Source organism: Poecilia reticulata, chromosome 7 (assembly GCF_904066995.2).
Source record: "Poecilia reticulata chromosome 7, P_reticulata-male-v2, whole genome shotgun sequence".
Taxonomy (NCBI): Eukaryota; Metazoa; Chordata; class Actinopteri; order Cyprinodontiformes; family Poeciliidae; genus Poecilia; species Poecilia reticulata.
The window spans coordinates 26446874-26464020 of record NC_088836.1 but is presented as its reverse complement, the minus strand read 5'-3'; the positions used below and the strand labels follow the sequence as shown (position 1 = coordinate 26464020).

At 37.7% G+C, this 17147-nt stretch overlaps 1 protein-coding gene across 3 annotated transcripts in view; it reads left to right on the top strand.

The window, feature by feature from the left end:
• The window catches only part of emilin3a (elastin microfibril interfacer 3a), a 42415-nt gene that overhangs the window by 10617 nt on the left and 14651 nt on the right, over positions 1 to 17147 (top strand). For 2 of the 3 annotated variants that reach the window (XM_081609200.1, XM_081609201.1), the window contains one exon: positions 9247 to 9322. In XM_081609200.1, the coding sequence (XP_081465326.1) occupies positions 9247 to 9322 (76 nt within the window). Of the gene's footprint in view, positions 1 to 5855; positions 5947 to 9246; positions 9323 to 17147 lie in introns of those variants that run through there. The other variant, XM_008414380.3, reaches the window with a different exon arrangement.

The window sequence follows — 17147 nt, the reverse complement described above, 5'->3', positions numbered from 1 at the left end:
GGTTGCTAGGTAACAGCACAGTGCCTGTCGAGCGTGACTTGATAATTGGGAAGGTTTTGAAATGGCTCATTTTCCAGACACCAAAAAAAAACTTTAACTTAATGCTGGATACATCTAGGTGTTTTTTTCTTTACTACTTGGGCTGTTTTTAGAAGCAGCTGAGACCCAAATGTAAATATAAAGAATTTGAATTTTCTTTAATGGTCCCCTTTAAATGGCTGTTATTTATTCTACCAGTAGCTTACCAGCTATGATGAGGTCAACTGACCAATTATTTTTAATCAAACGAGAGTTCAGGCACTACAGGGTGTGTGAGGCTGAGCAGTTAGATTAGATGTTTGTTTTCTGACTCATCCATACATGAAAGATAAACTGTACAGACATTTTTTCTGCCACCATCATTTCAAATCTACTGCATCTGCCAGGGTGAAAACAGATAAGATGTTACAGACAGAATGGCTCCGTAAGGTTGTTAAAAACTTAAACCTTTCATATCAAAACGCTCTACAGCGTTTATGTTGCACATGTTGCGTGGAATGATTTATTAAGCCCGTGCAAAATATCCAAGATTATGTAGATCTGTTTATGCTACACAAATATTCAGTGTTTTAAGGGTTTCTGGTATTGTTTCAGAGTGTAACCGCTATGTAAACGCTCTAAACTTTCCAGCTGAACTCAGTTTGGACTAAATAAAACACTGGACCAACATCAGCTGATGACACGGCTCCCCACATCATCACAGTCTGTGGAAACTTTACCCTGAGCCTCTACGGCAAAAACACAAAATATTACAGAGTTTATCTGGTCCAGTTTACACTGTAAATATCTTAGTACACATTAAATAAGACAAAACTGACAAGTAACTTTAAAGCACGAGATAGCAGCTTGTTTTAAGTTAACAATTATTTTTCATCACCATTTCCTCAGTTAGTGAACGTAAAAACAAAACTACAGTCAAAAAGCGCAAAACAAAGCATCAAATGAAGACTGAAGGATCAGGGTAAATTAATATCACAATTATAGAAACAATGTAAATGTTTAATTTATTTACTTATTACTTTTTGTTAAATAAAAATTTCTGCAAAAATGACGAGTGAAGCAACTAAAACATTCAGTAAACATATTTAAATCTGTTTCTGGCATAATGAAAAAAGTAAAAAAAGGGAAATTGATGCTTTTCGTTTCTATCTGGTAAATTAAAAAGACAACATTAAACTTTTTAAGTCTGAAAACTTTCAAACTACTTGGATAACCTCGCCTCTGGTATCTCAGTCTGATAAGATGGGAGAATGAAAGTGAAAATGTATAAGCAGGATAAAAACAATCGATCGGCGTCTCGAGTTATTTTCCCAGGTTTTGTCCAGATTTTTGTTCAGCTGCAGCTCAATCATGTTCTGCACAGCAGGGAGCCTGAGCTGCAGCTGTGCGCTCACCGCTGGAGACCAGAGAGGAGACGTGTCAGGAGAAACGTCCAGAAGGAGAGAAAATACAGGAGAACTTCTCTTTTTAATGGCAGAAAAACCAAATTAATTCCAATTAATGCCACAATATTGTTTTGATTTTAATAAATATGGCTGCAGAAACTACAGATTTTTGTTTTTGTTGTGTGAAAATGTCTGAAGGGACCCAGAAGACGCCCTCGTCTACCTCTGCTGAGCAGCTGCAAGTTGCGCCCTTCCTCCTGCACCTGGAGCTGCAGCACCTGCTGCAGCAGCTCCTGCCGAAGCGTCTCTTGCACCAAACCCATCCTCTGCAGCTTCTCCCCATTTAGACGCAGCAAAGCACGGCCTGCAAAGTGAAACCTGCTTTCAGAAGACTTTACATCATCATTTAGGCTTTTCCACTATTCTGAAGAAAATTAATCTACGTATTTTTTTACACCTGATAGTCCAGGAGACTCGGTGTGACTGGGGCCCGAAGCTGTAACACTTATTACATTTTCAGCTACTGTGGTTAGCAAGATCCAAACTAATTGAAAACATTGTTCCCCTCCTCACCTGTGGGGGAGCTGCGTCAAGAACCACTGAAGAAAACAATACAAAACGAACCGGACTAGAGTTCAGTTAAAGAGCACCAAACAAGGCTGGTGTGAAAACACAGCAAGGGTCGGTTTAGTCCGCTTTAATCAAACTCAAGTTCATTTGTCTAGAAAGTCAGGTTCCTTAGGGGAAATGTGAATGTGCAATCGAACTCTGATACAACCAAAAAAGCAAACTGGCTTAGGTCTCTGTTCGGTTCAATTCAACTTTGGTGCGCTTTGAATTTATATGTGAATGACAAGGAGATCGCTCCAAAAGCAGGAAGTGGACTACAACGTAGAGGATTCTGGGTAAATACAACCAAACGTTAGACTTGTGTTCCGACAAGTCTAACGTTGAAGGGAGAAACGACTTCTGGTCTTTCACAAAAAACAAAAGAGAAATCCTACAACTGCTACACCATTTTTATTTACATTTAGTGTCTGCTTTTTAGGTTTTTGTGTCATTTTCTGCAGTGGTTCTTGGTGTAGCGCCCCCACAGGAGAGGAGGGGAACAGGTTTTTCAATTTGGATCATTTGACAGCACAGTGTGAAAGTGAACCACAGCTGCTGAAAATGTAACAAATGTTGAACTTTTGGTTCCAAATCAGAGTCTTAAAACCCTTGATTTTATGTAATTTTATCAATTCTCTTAAGAAACTGAAAATTCAAACTGAGCTAAAACAGGAAACGTTTAGCCTGATTTATTGTCAGATGACTTTTAAAAGGTGATTGTGTGACTTCTGACGGGTTTACCTGTGATGGCGTGCTGTGAGAACGCCTCCACGTAGGTCAGGTAGTTGTGCGGACAGTGTTTCTTCAGCCATTTACAGACGTCCTGCTGCGACCAGAGGACGACGGGCCGGATCAGGCTGGGCTGCGTCGGACTCGTGTGATAGATGCCGTAATTGTCACTGGAGCGGTACTGAAAAAAAAAAAAAAAACAGACAAGCAACAAAACTTTCAGGACAAAATAAGTGAAAATGTAGCTCAACTTTTAAATGTTTACTGCGACCTCGCGCTTTGTGGAAAAGACGGCTGCAGCCGAGCATAAAGGCTGAAAAAGTCATTTATATTCATGAGGGAAACCACCACCACTTCAGAACGTAAGCTGCTTTGTTCAAAGGTGATTTGCAGAACTGACCAACAGTTAATAGAAACATGTACTTGCAGAAACGGGTCACAACACAGTCCTGAAGACAGTCATGTTTGCAAGCTTTTTGCCAGATATTGGAAATGCATCTGAAATGTATGCAGAAACACAAACGCCTCTGAAGAGTTTTCAATCTGTCGTGGATCTGAATTTAATTTTAAGCTGAACTCTGACAACCAGAACCAGAATGCAGAGTCTCTGCATGTGCTGTAGAAAAATCAAGCATAGGCCACTGGGATCAAACACACACATTTACATGTTACGTACATGTTGTATGCAGCAGTGCTGAGCAACACGGCTTACTAATTAAATCTAAGATTTTTTTTCATACCAAATCTGATTTTATCTGTACGAGAATAAAGCTGAAATAATACGAGAATAAAGTGATAGGATTACATTATTTTTTCATGCTGCAGTTCTAATAAAAGAACCACTTTATTCTCCTTCTGTTAAGACTTTATTGTCATATGGATTTATGAAATTCTTCATTGTGTGTATTTGAGTCGATGACATCACAAGAGGCGCAGAAATGGAGCTGGAATCCGTAGAAAATGGCTGATGATCAACTGTTTTCAGTTCTGCAGAAAACATGAATGTTATTGTTGAAAACTGACCAACAATTTTCAACAAAAAAGTCAGTTTTCAGTGATGAAATCTGACTTTTAAAGTCTTCTTCACAGACAACCTCCATGAGTTTTATCACACAAACCCAACTTCTGGTTGCAGATTACAAAGAAACGTCTTTGAGGGAGGAATTTGATAAAAACAAAAAACAAGCGATAAAAAGAGAAAAAAACAAGATGTACTCTGAAGAAATCAGGACAATCAGCTTCCTTAAACCTCATGTGATGTCATCAGAGGAATGCACATGTGGAGGCTTGTTTTTATGTGGAAGACGAGACCTGCAGTTAAACAAAATAACTAAAAGTAAAATTGCCCCTAACGCGTTCTGCATGTCCCAAGCAACATCTAGGGGAAGTTTGATTAGGTTTGAGTTATGTCTGGGTGGTGAGCAGCTTTAAAAATGTCCAGGATGTAAAACCCGTACACCAGTAATCCTGTTGTCTTTCATCAGAAAGTCAGTTTTAAAGTTTAGTAAGTTCGGCTTTTTTCTCCAACTCTGATTTTCTTTAATTTCACATAAAAAGATGAGCTTACGGTGAGGACTCAGCATACATATACATATACATATATATATACATATGCTATATACACTGCTCAAAAAAATAAAGGGAACACTTAAACAACACAATATAACTCCAACTAAATCAAACTTCTGTGAAATCAAACTGTCCACTTAGGAAGCAACACTGATTGACAACAGGGACCCTTGTCGGGTCAATCAGTGTTGCTTCCTAAGTGGACAGTTTGATTTCACAGAAGTTTGATTTACTTGGAGTTATATTGTGTTGTTTAAGTGTTCCCTTTATTTTTTTAGAGCAGTATATATATATATATATATATATATATATATATATATATATATATAGCCAACTCTTAAAATGGCATTCTTAAAATCCAACCACATAAACATCTTCAGTTTTATCTAACACTTTACTCCAGATAAATTCCTTTAGACGTTCCTTCTCTGAATTCTAATTCTGTGTCAAAATTCAAATAAATAACTAAATATTTTTTCAATTATGCTAGTATATGAAAATAATATAACCGTTTCTTCATGCTTATAGGATTTGTAAACCTGCATTTTATAGACTCTGAAAGACAGTCAAAAATTTATTTGGTAGATTTTAGTTTTAAGATTAGATTTGCTTGACAGTGCATAAACAATTTTAACTATTATAATTCTGAGATTAAAGCCAGGAATGTGAGGAAAAAGTCAGGATTTTGAGAAAAAAATAATTTTCAGGAAGAATTTTCAGAAAGTGACAATTTTCTGAAAAAATTCAGAATTTTCATGTCAAAGTCAGAATTTTATGAAAAAAAAAGAATTTTCTGAAAAAAGTGAATTCTGAAATTAAAGTCAGAATTCAGAGAAAAAAAGTGAGAATTGTGGAAAAAAAGTCAAAAGTCAGAATTCTTAGATTTAAGTCAAAATTCTTAAATCTAAGAATTTTGACTTAATGTTTAATTCTTAATATTGAACATCCTGAGTAAGGATGTTTAATATTCCACAATGAAACATTTTGCTGCTCTGAGCCTCCAGGGAAGGAACAAAAGAGCGCGGATGATGAATACATGAAGAGCAAATGAAAGGACGACATGTAAAAGATGAAAGTGAAGTGTGCAAGCAGTAATAATGCTGCTCACAGAGCCGCACAACCGCGTAGCAACGATTAAGTTCACGTTCCATGAGACGGAAATAAACCGGCCGCTGCTTTGTGTGTGTTGCAGAAGAGAAGAGGCAAACAAAGCAAAGCCTGCAACTCTGTTATCAGCCCAACCCAGTTCTGTTTGCAGCTTTAGCTTCAGCTCCTAAAGGCCTTTTAAACCGCCTTTCATGGGCTGGAAACAAAGCCGACTTGTAACCACGGGCTGTAAATGAGGCCAGTTCACAGCATAAATGGACCGCGGCTGCCGACAACACTGACCGCGTGAGGAGACAAAGCTGCATCAGATAACAAGAGACTTTAATTTAAGCTGGAACCGCTCACGCTTCTGACCGGGCTTCACAAAGAACTAGGAGGGAAACGAGACCGGCTCGGCCGACTGGATGCTATCTGGCGCAATAATTTCCGTTTCTCAATAAACAGACACAGTGGTGCAGCAGCAAAGTGTGAGCGCTGGAAGACCTGTACTATTTAAAGCTAAAAGGCGGTAAGAGCCGCCGTCCCGCTGGGGGAGAGCAGCTCCCATTCTCTGCTAACAAAGTGTCCATTAGCCACAAAGGAGGAGGGTTTGTTGGACTGGGATTTTTATTCTAGTCATGATTTTCTGCACAGAGGAAAAGATGCAGACCAGCAGAAAGGACGGTTTTCCTCAAGACATCACAACGTCCATCTTTGGGCTGAGCGACACGGATTACAAAGAAAACCTCAGATTTTTATCATAACAGAGCCGATTCCTACGACGGAGTATTAGGGACACACTAAGAAAAAAATGTATAAGGAGAAAAAAGTCAAAATAATGCCACAATTAAGTCAGAATAATATGAGAATAACGTCAAAATATTAAGAGAATAAACTCAAAATATTAAGAAAATAATGTCAGAATATTAAGAGAATAAACTCAAAATATTAAGAAAATAATGTCAGAATATTAAGAGAATAAAGTCAAAATATTACGAGAATAGAGTCAGAATAATATAAGAATAAAGTTGGAAAAATACGAGAACAAAGTCAGAAAATTATGACTTTATTGTGGTAGTACCAGAAATTTATCTCATCCTATTTTGACTTTATTTTTGCACAATTATATGCTCATAATATGTAAGATAAATGCAAATCTCTTATAGGTATTTTGTATATTCAAAATATTACTATAAATATCTCAATTTACTAATACGGACTAGTCATAAACCAATTTCAGATACCTGGATCGTAGGTGAGGCGATCATTTCCAGCCAAATGAATTTCTATCATTTTATCAAATTAATCAATGTAGTGTGGAATTAAAGCAGTTCTCTCTTCAGAGTATCAGGTTTAATGATGTTTCCTAATAGGAGGTTTTTAAAGGCTCCTCTCCGGTGGAAAAGGCTCTTTTTTTAATAACATTTACCGTTAGAGTGGCTTAGGTTATTCTTAATGCACGGCTAATTATACTGCTATTAGCTTAGCCACAGCACTTAGCGACCCCGAAGTGCCACTTTCTGCTTCAGGTTTCCAACAGGAACCTTTTGTTACTTTTTTTAGCCTCTTTTCACATCCTGCTCAATGTCTGGAGGCAAAATAAATAATAAATAATCATCTAGCCAAACAGCCAGCAGCTAAAAGAAACTGCTATGGGTTCTGTTGGGCTCGTTAAGCACCTCCAATCTGGAACAAACTTCCAGAAGACAACAAAACAAAACAAGGGAAAATGTTCAAATCACATCCAGCAGTCAGAAAAAGCGACGTTATCGACTCTGCAGCTGCAGCGATCAGAGTTGAGATCAAAAAGAAAAAGCCAGGATTATAAAAAGCAGCTGCAGCGTAATTACAATAATGAGGCAAATGTCTGCAGCCAAGCAAAAATCTCTCATATTTGCGAGTGGCGGAGTTCGATAAATAAGTTCTGACAACATAATGAAAAGGAATTTGACTTAAATAAAATAAAAAATGTATCAGCAGAGGAGTTGCCTGAATCCAGCAGCAAGAGCAGAGGCAGCTGCTCTGGGAGGAATGAATGGGTTTTTGTGTTTCTGTTGTTTTTTTCTGGCAGCAAAGTTTTACAGAAAAGCCTCCAACAAGCTGCCAGAGTGGCGCTACAAATACACATGTAACAGCCTCTGTCCATAAACTCAGGAGTGGAGATCATCAGATTTGCATCTCATTTGGTTCAACATCCTCTAGCCGTACTTGTTCCTCATTTCTAGGAGCTCTCTGTGTGTTCAAATAGCTGGAGAGGGTCGTTGAAATCTGATGGCCGGTCCAAATTGGCTGCTTATGAATTCATGCCCAGAATTGTTGATGTAGAACACAGGTGTCAAACCTGAGGCCCAGGGGCCACATCTGGCCCACCGTAGCTTTTTATGCGGCCCTTTAAACTCCAAATTACATCAATAAGATCTTCCGGTTTTCACAAATCTGCAAAATTCACACGAAATCAACAAATCTCTGCATTTTTTCTGATTTTATTGCAAATTTCATAAAAAAAACCTAAATATTTTGGTCATAAATATTGAGTTTAAGTGACTGCTGCCTTAGATACAGTGAGTATCATTAAACGTCAACACAAATATTGTAAAAGTGCTTTACAAACATTTCTAATGTTTGTAAAGCAACATTGTAAAGACATTACCACAAAATCTGTAATTTTGATTGCCAAAAAAACACTAAAACATCAAAAAATCCTGGAGGAACAGTTATTTATTGATATTTTAAATGTTTAATTTGTTTCATCAATATATTGTGGCACAACCGGCCCTTTAAAAACATTCAGATTTTTGATGCGACTCAAAATGAAAATGAGGTTGACACCCCAGATGTAGAAACAACTTTTGGATTTATCGTATCGTTTATCATTTATCATGATACAATTATTATCATGATACGAATTATAATAAGAATCACTATAAATTCCAATTAAGGATATTTAGACCCCCTAAAACTCATAGTCTTACTATTTTCTTCACTTAGTTCAATAAATAATATTTAATTTGAAATTATGCAGTTACTGCATGAAGCTTAGTCATACAATTCAAACTTCTTTATGTGATATGATAACAGTAATAACTAACTTATTGCTGTTTATATGACAACAGTAATAAGTAGCCTTTATTTTTTATTGTTATCACAATAACAGAAAATATTGTGATAAAACTTTAGGCCCATATAGCTTACACCTAATTTATAGATATTTTTATCTATAAATTGAAATAAAATAAATGGATTTCATGTGATATGAAACAGCAACATTAGAGCAGATTCTACTTTTTATGCTTTTAAACTTCATTAAGTCTGACCAGCTTTTGGTCACTAAGATTTTTCCACATTTGGTGAAATTGACATTTATGTTAAAACATGCATAATTGATTGATTGATTGATTAAAGTTTTGGTTAGGGTTAGAAGATAAAGTCTAGAAATGCAAACATTTTTCCATTCTCCAAAGTTTCAACCAAATTCAAACCTTTTCCTGATTTTTCAGCACTGCATATGAATCTTGTCACAACTTTCACATTTAGCTACAGATTACTAACAAATTACGCAACGGAATCTGTTGTGTGTTTTTATATGAATTATTTCACGTTTAAATCATGTTTAGAACCTGGTAAAGACCATATTTTATTTACTTGGATCTGATCCATTTTTATCCAAAACTCTGGAATCAGAACAGTGAGTTCTCTCTTCTTCTTAAGACTGTAAATATTAGCTGAAACCAGTCCTGTACATCTCCAACATGAGCGTAATGACATCAGGCAGGTATTACATGGACGCCGGTGTTTGACGCTGAGATGATGTCGGTCTCTGTACCTGCAGGACCTCCGTGCCCGGCTGCTGCAGAAGCTTCACGGTTCTTCCCCCAGCCGTTTTCTGTCCTCGGCCGTCATGCCAGGTTAGGTTCCCACCTGTCCGCCGACTCAGCTGGTGCTTGAAGTCCTCAGGCAGAGCCCTGTACTCCACAGCGGGTCTGCAGAAACTGAAACTGGAGGCAGCTGGAGAGACAACAGGAGAAGGAGTAAAGCAACCAGATTTAGATTCTGAGTGCCTTAAAAACTAAAGCCTAGGGATACAAATGATTAATTAAAGGGTTAATCTAAAGTTGACTGAAGTTGTAGGCCGACTAACGATTAATTTAGAAGCGGCCATTTCCTTTTGTATCAATCTTCCGGTAAATTTATAGCGAACATTTTTTTAATTTTGACATTATTTTGTGTCAGCTGGGATAAATACCAACTAAGTAAACAAAAAACTGTGGTTTTCTCACATTAATAAACATGCTCCACTTTTCTGTTCATCATATCCTCACCTTGTAGCACAATCTGTTTAATATAGTTGATGAAGCTCAGTAATGCACTTAAGCTGAATGAGCTCTGCTAAGGCTGTAACTTAAAGAACTTATCGAGTGTTAATAAGCAGGCACGTGCAGAGGGGGGGGAGCTGGGGGTGCTTGAGCACCTGCCCTTTTTGCTCCTTGCCCCCAAGTGCCCTTTTGGTCAATTTTTATTTTATTTTTATTTTTTTTGTATTATTATTTTCTATGCCCTCTTGTGACACATAACATGTACTAAAATTATTATTATTATTATTTTATTTTATTTTTGTACAACATAATAAGCCTTCTGGTCACCTTGTTACCTTTGACCTTTTGCCCGTGACGCATGACGCAGTTGCCTCTCGCGCAGTGCGATAAAGCGGCTAACTGGAGCTCAATGTAGCGAACGTTCCAGATTACAAAGTTTTTGGTGAAAAAAAAAAACGTTTTTGGTGAATAAAGTGGAGTAGACTTGCTGCTTGTCAGATGATGGAAAACGTTGAAGTATCGTTTCTGCTTCAGTATCGTTTCTGCTTCAGTACGGAGTCGCGGTTTAAGCAGAGAGGTAATGAAATACAACAGACACTGACAGGCCTCTGCGTCTGCCTTTCTCTGAAGAACTACTGAGCGAGAGGAGACAGCCAGGTGAGGAAAACTGTTCTTATCTATTGATTCACTATTTTTATCATACAGACATTAGGCTGTTGTTGTTGTGCTATTAGCTATAAGATGTGCTAAAGTCGTTAGCTGCTAGCTAACAACTTTGCTAGCAAAGCAAGATAACGAAAAGCTTCTTCCCTGTATTGTTAATGATAACAGTAACTCTTTAGTATTTATTATGCAACAGGGGCACATCGCCCGTCCAAAACCGATCATCTCCATAATGAATATATGTCCGATCTTCTAACTTCCTTTGCTTCATAATGTACATTTCATTTATTCTGGCGTTAGGTAAATGTATCTTGAGGGAGAATAACAATTAAATAATTGTCCAACAAGGATATTCATTTAGAATTAAAAATAACTCACCCTGAATTACCATGATGGATATAATGAATGTAATAAAAGTGACATTAATGAAGGGGAAAAAACTCAACCCAGACTTTAAGTTGAGGGTCTGGTTCACAGAGTATGAAGTTAAATTTTTTTTCCCAATTATTCAATGGAGAAAAAAAAACGAACCTCAGTTAAGTAAAATAAAATTGTAATCAAAACTTTTGAAATTGTAATGACTTCTTTTAAAAAAAACAAATCGTTTTGTTTAAAAAACTTTTTAATTAAATAACTAATTTTTGTCTTGTGAACTTAAAAAGTTATTTGCCAAACAAACTTTTATTTGCACACATCAGAAATATTTTATTGCGATTTTAGGCCCTGCTCAAGACGTCATGTGAGAATCACAAGCAAAACTTTGAGTCACAAACAAAAACTTAGAATATTAAGAAAAGATTTCTCACATTCACAAATAAGTTTGTTTTGCCAAAAAAATTTCACTTCATGAGACAAATGTGTGATTTAAATGTTTTAAAAAGTTTTTTAACTCAGTAGGCTTTTCTCATGGTGACATGCATTAACAATTCAATATTTGCTTTAGTTTTTTTTTTTCTGCAGTTCCACATTAAAGTTTGATGCAGCTGCTTTCCTGAATGGACCATCTTCATCTCCATTGCAAGTGCAGCAAACAGGCAGCTCTTTTATAGTCTAATTATGTAAAGACAAAATATGTCTGGTGGTCCAGCTCTGATTTACATATCTTGCTAAATTGCGGGTTTGAATATTGCAATACTTTCCTATAACAAAATAGACCTGCAGAAAGAAATTACTAATAAAATATCTTACATATGCATAGTTGTATGCTCTATGTAGAGATTCTCCTTAGCTTTGATTGTATATCTCACAATTTTGTAATTTATCATTGTTTATTAAACTTTGAAAGTTGAGAGGCTTTGTTAATATTCTGTCCTAAAATACGGTTGGATGTGCCCTTTTTTTTTTTTTTTTTTTTTGAGCACCTGCCCCTTTAGTGGTCTCTGCACGGCCCTGTTAATAAGTCTAAACAGAACCGCATAAAGCGCATTTTCTATCCCACACCAGACTCTGGACAGTTCCACTTTCCTGTTATGCTACTATAGACATAATATGGATAGACGCCTCATGGACCGCTCTCGCCTATTGTCGCTGACGAGATTTAGGGCGGCCATCTTGGAGCGGTCCACCACTCCACTCAGCGTTTTGTATTTAGCAGGCACAATGACGTATCAGCGCATTTAATCGATTACAACACGCTTTTTTGTTACTGGAAACCATATTCAAACATCTATCAAAGCTACATTTAAAAAACAATTGTATTTTTTAAGTATGTATAATAATTTAGATAGGGATGCACAGTGGCGCAGTTGGTAGAGCTGTTGCCTTGCAGCAAGAAGGTTCTGGGTTCAATTCCCGGTCTGGGGTCTCTCTGCATGGAGTTTGCGTGTTCTCCCTGTGCATGCGTGGGTTTTCTCCGGGTACTCCGGTTTCCTCCCACAGTCCAAAAACATGACTGTCAGGATAATTGGCCTTTCCAAATTGCCCCTAGGTGTGAGTGTGTGTGCATGGTTGTTTGTCCTTTGTGTTGCCCTGCAACAGACTGGCGACCTGTCCAGGGTGACCCCGCCTCTCACCTGAAACATTAGCTGGAGATGGGCACCAGCAACCCTCCCAATCCCACTGAGGGACAAGGGTGCAAGAAGATGGATTGATGTTAAAAATAATAATTTTTTCCAATTATTATTGGAAAAAATTATTGGAAATGAATGTAAAACTTATTAAACATTTTTAAAAACTGCCTGTGTGTGTCTGGTGAATTTTTGGTTAAAAGTAACTTGTTCTTCATTCAGTGAAGTTACCTGGGCAGAGAATCCAGACATTTTGCTCAAGTAAAAGTGGATACTTCATAATAAAATTACTCAAGTAAAAGTACAAAGGTACAGCATAATAAAAATACACCTCAAAGTAATTTTTTCCCATAAAGTTTCTCAAGTAAATGTAACAACTCTCTTTACCATTAATCGACAATTAATCATATTGATCAATTGTCTGTATCACTCAGAGTTTACGTCATTATGAAATACCTGATCTGACCTGCTCCATTAACCACTGCAGGGCTTTGAAATCCAGAGCTCAGGTGTTACAATTACCTTTAGTGAAAGGATGGTAAGCAGATGTCAGAGCAGCGAGACAAGCCAATTTCTCATCATTACAAGGAGGCCTGCAGGCAGAGATCCAAGCCCCCTCAACAGCAGGTGGCTTCTCCACATCCAGTAATTAAAGAGTGCGGAACTATAGTAAACACGCTGTTACTGGCACAGATTCTGGCAGAAAGCCGTGGGTCATTACGGATTCATGAGCCAGATTGGACGGATTTTCTCACTTTGAAAAATATGCGTGCAGCTGTATCAGTGTGTGCTACGAAGTTGACTGACACAATTTGAAACGAGGGCCAGAAGGAAAAGAGAAGTGAGGGGGAGCTGGTTTCTGAGCAGCTCATAAAAGAGTGTCCTGGTGAGTTTTTTTTTTTTTTTTTTTTAGCGCTGTGCCTCTCCTCGCTGTCATTCTGGATCTCCTGCTGAGCAGTCCAGCAGTCATTAAGGCTTCATCATCAGGTTATCTAAGAAAACTCTGCATGCCATTCTGGTTCCTTTGAAGCTTTGCTGAAATGTGAGCTCTGGCTCATGGTGCTTCTGCTGATGTAAACACTAATACGCCCCTTTCACTGCTATAAAACACATAATTAAACCCATTTGTCAGAGGGTTTTTTGTTGTTTGTTTTTTTTTTTTACCCCTTTTTACATCCTCTTGTTTGCTCTCTCTCTTCTGCGGGAGGAAAATGTCCTCATTAACTACAAATTTATTTTTTCCAATAGCAAACATCTTCATTAAAACATGATTACTGTTTGTTTAATTTTACTGGAGTGAGCGCTACAGATAAAAGCTTCTCTTGGTTAACTTTGACATTAAAATTCCCTGTTAGAAACCTTGGATCTGACTCTAAAGGAAGCTTTCGAGCTGACCAGAGCTTTGATGATGTTGCAGATGCTGATTTACGCGTTTCGGCAGCTTGTCTCTGTCCATCAGCAGATTGTGTCCTGCAGGCGTTTATGTACGATGCCCTATAGATTGAGAGCAACCCAGTTTTTGGCTGATAATGGATGCTTTGACCTCAGCTGAATCTCTCTGAGAGCGCACAGGAGGCGCTTTGTTACCAGCTGCTTGCATTTACCCGACAAAACTGGTTTGACAAGTGAACAAACCGGAACTGCACACTGTCTCGCTAAATTCAGCTTGTTTTTCTGAAAAAGAGAGGAACAAATGAATGATTAGGAGAGGATTACAAAGCTTCCTACCGTCCACAGCCATGGCGAGTCCGAGCTGGAGTGAGTTTAGTGAGTGTCCCCCATGGTTTCCACGGAGCAACGCGCCTCTCCTCCTCTCCAGCAGAAAGTTTCATGCGCTGCGTCGCTCCACATCCTCCCGGTTCTGTTGGTTAAAACCAGCTGACATCCTGCGCCGAGAGTGGGCTGAACTCACTGAAGACACGCAGGAATATTTCCCCGAGACGGGCTCCACGAGCTTCCTGCGCGTGCGCCTTCTTCTGTGTTTGTTTCTGTTTTTTCTTCGTCTCCTTCTCTCGTGAGAATGACACGCGCGGCTGTTTCTCAAGAGGAGCGCGGTGAGCTCAAAGAGCGGCCCCGGGCCCTGTAATTAACGCAGCTCGCAGAGAGACTGAGAAACAGCGCGGATGAAAAGGCTTCTCATCGACTCTGCAGCATCCACCAGAGGGGATTCCCCTCTGCCTTTCCTCACAGAGAGGAAGTTCTGTCTCTCTGATGGACGCTTTTAGAGCAGAAGAGCTGCAGGACAAGTCGCCTCTCCCCGAGTACTGACCCGGTCTTATGGTAAAGACTGGCTAGGTGACCTATAAGCTGCTGTCAGGAATAGTCAAAGTCATTATTAAGAGCTCATCTTGGCTTGTAGATTGCTTAAAGGGGCAGTGTTATGCATTGTGCTACAAAATGGCACATAATGCCATTTTATAGCACAATCAATCAGGGGCGGTCTAAGGACTTTTGGGCCCTAACCAGATTTTAATTTGAAGCCCCACATACCAAGATGTGACTTATACTACATTCTTAGCTTACATCATTGTAGTCACTGTGCTCTAATTAATTTACATTTTGAAATGCAGAGTGGTATTTAAGTGTTGCATGTTATTTTAAGTATTTAAAAGTAACATCTGAAGACAAATATTGAATTTACAGTAAACAAGTTAGCAAGTTTAATATCTTTTGTTTTAAAAATAAGAAGAGATTTGTAAAATGTGCACAATGTGCAAACACTACAATAAAATCACATGATTTCTTGGAGGGGCCTCATGGTGGTGTTGGGGCCACTTAACTTGCATATGCCTTGGGCCAGCTCTGCCTTCAATTGTTATAAAAATGCTGTATATATAAACAAGACTTAAAAGAAATTTGACTTCTCAATTTAACAACTTGAAATTGGGCCTCTGCCACTTTAAGAAACTCCTGCTCTTTCCGAAACTCCGACTTCAGCAGTCATCACACATCACAACATTTATCTATTAAGCCTTAAAAAACATTTTTACCAGCATTTCAGTGAGAAGTAGTTCCTATGATAAGCCCAGCAGTTAGATGCAGTTCAATCAGCTGTTTGCTAATTGCTGCTGCCGCTAGTCTGAAGGAGCTTTATGGAAAGGCAGCACCTGGTGAGATCAAACAGAATGGTTTTGGAGATTAACATTTTTTTCAAACAAGCTTTAAAGAATTAAAGTGACACTCCGGGTATGTTTTTGATGAGGGAATAACATTATAACATGATTTATAACACATTTAAATATTACTGCCCCTTTTAGAAAAAAACTAATGTAACCTAAAATGGTTCAAGGAGGAAATTAATAAGGATTTAAATATAAACACAATATTATGTGTATGGTAGAAACAAAACAAATTAACAAAAGTAAAAAACATATTCTATAGACAGATCCTACAGAAAATTTCATTTTCCAGACTTGAATGACCAAAGTTCTTAGCTACAAGTATAAATATAAGTTTAATTGAATGTACTGAAAGAGATCCGTAAATTTTTACATCAGTTTTACCACCGATGGATGTAAAACTGAAACATCTTACTTCAGTGCAGCTGAATCATCTTGAATAATTTGGTTAAAGCAGTCAGCTAAGATGATAATGAACTGCATACTTTAAATGTGTCCCAGATTTTTTGACTTTTATAAAGATTGCTACTAAACTACAACAGCTGTGTGAAATCACATTTTAAGTGAATACAAACCAAAGTTGTCAGAAAATGAAATAAGGGTGAAATGAAACACCTATATTTTTTTAACATTAGATTTTTCACTGAAATATCTAGGACCAACGCTCTGATATTATTATTGTTGCTTAAGCTAACAGGAAATGCATCTCAAATAATCAAATAATGATGTGCTTGGTGAAAAATAATCTAAGGTAGACACTCTAAGTGTCACTTTCTGTTTATGAATGAATGAATTTTAATTATGATCTGCTGCCCTCTAGTGTAGTTTAGTCAGTGGTTTTGACTCTTGCTGTCCAACAACTGAGATAATTTTCTGCTTCTGTAAAGCTACATTTGATGACTTGATCATTCGAGCTTCTACAGACATCTGCCGCTGATTCATGCGTTTTGGGTACAGGAAAACAAAACTCAAAAAGATTGCAGAAAGATTGAATAATGGACCCAGTGGTCACGCAGCTCAAAAGTGTGAAAGGTTTACTTGAACCAATGAGGATCTACAGGAAGGATCGACTTCATTCTGCATTATTTAAGCTTTAAAAGCTTAAAAATGGCGAAATTACTCATAAAATATTGTATTTAATTAAATGTGTCTAAAAATATGTTAAAATATAACACTTGTCCAAAAAATATCACTGATCCCAAATCATGCCACAATTACAGACGGCAACAGAAAACGAGGACGAACCAGCTCGCGGTTACTGGTTGCTATGGTAACCACCAACGGCCAAGCCGTAATAAAAATCAGGAGAAAATAACTTATCGATTAAACAAAACTGTATTTAAAGCATAAATAGATCCATTTTGATTAACTTCTCATCTATAATAATGCTTTAAAAAACGTGTTAAACACGGAGGCGCTTACCTCCAGCTCATTTAAAATGTTAGCCACGAAGCTAACAGCAGCGGCGGTATCCACCATAACTCGAAACGGTGTATCTTTACTTCCGGTGTGATTTTGCCTCGGGAAACCTGACTGAAAAATTCACGGATACTCATTATCTTAAGGATATAATAAAAGGTAAGGTTAATAATAACAGCACTAAAGTGTTAGATAACCATCATTACTCAT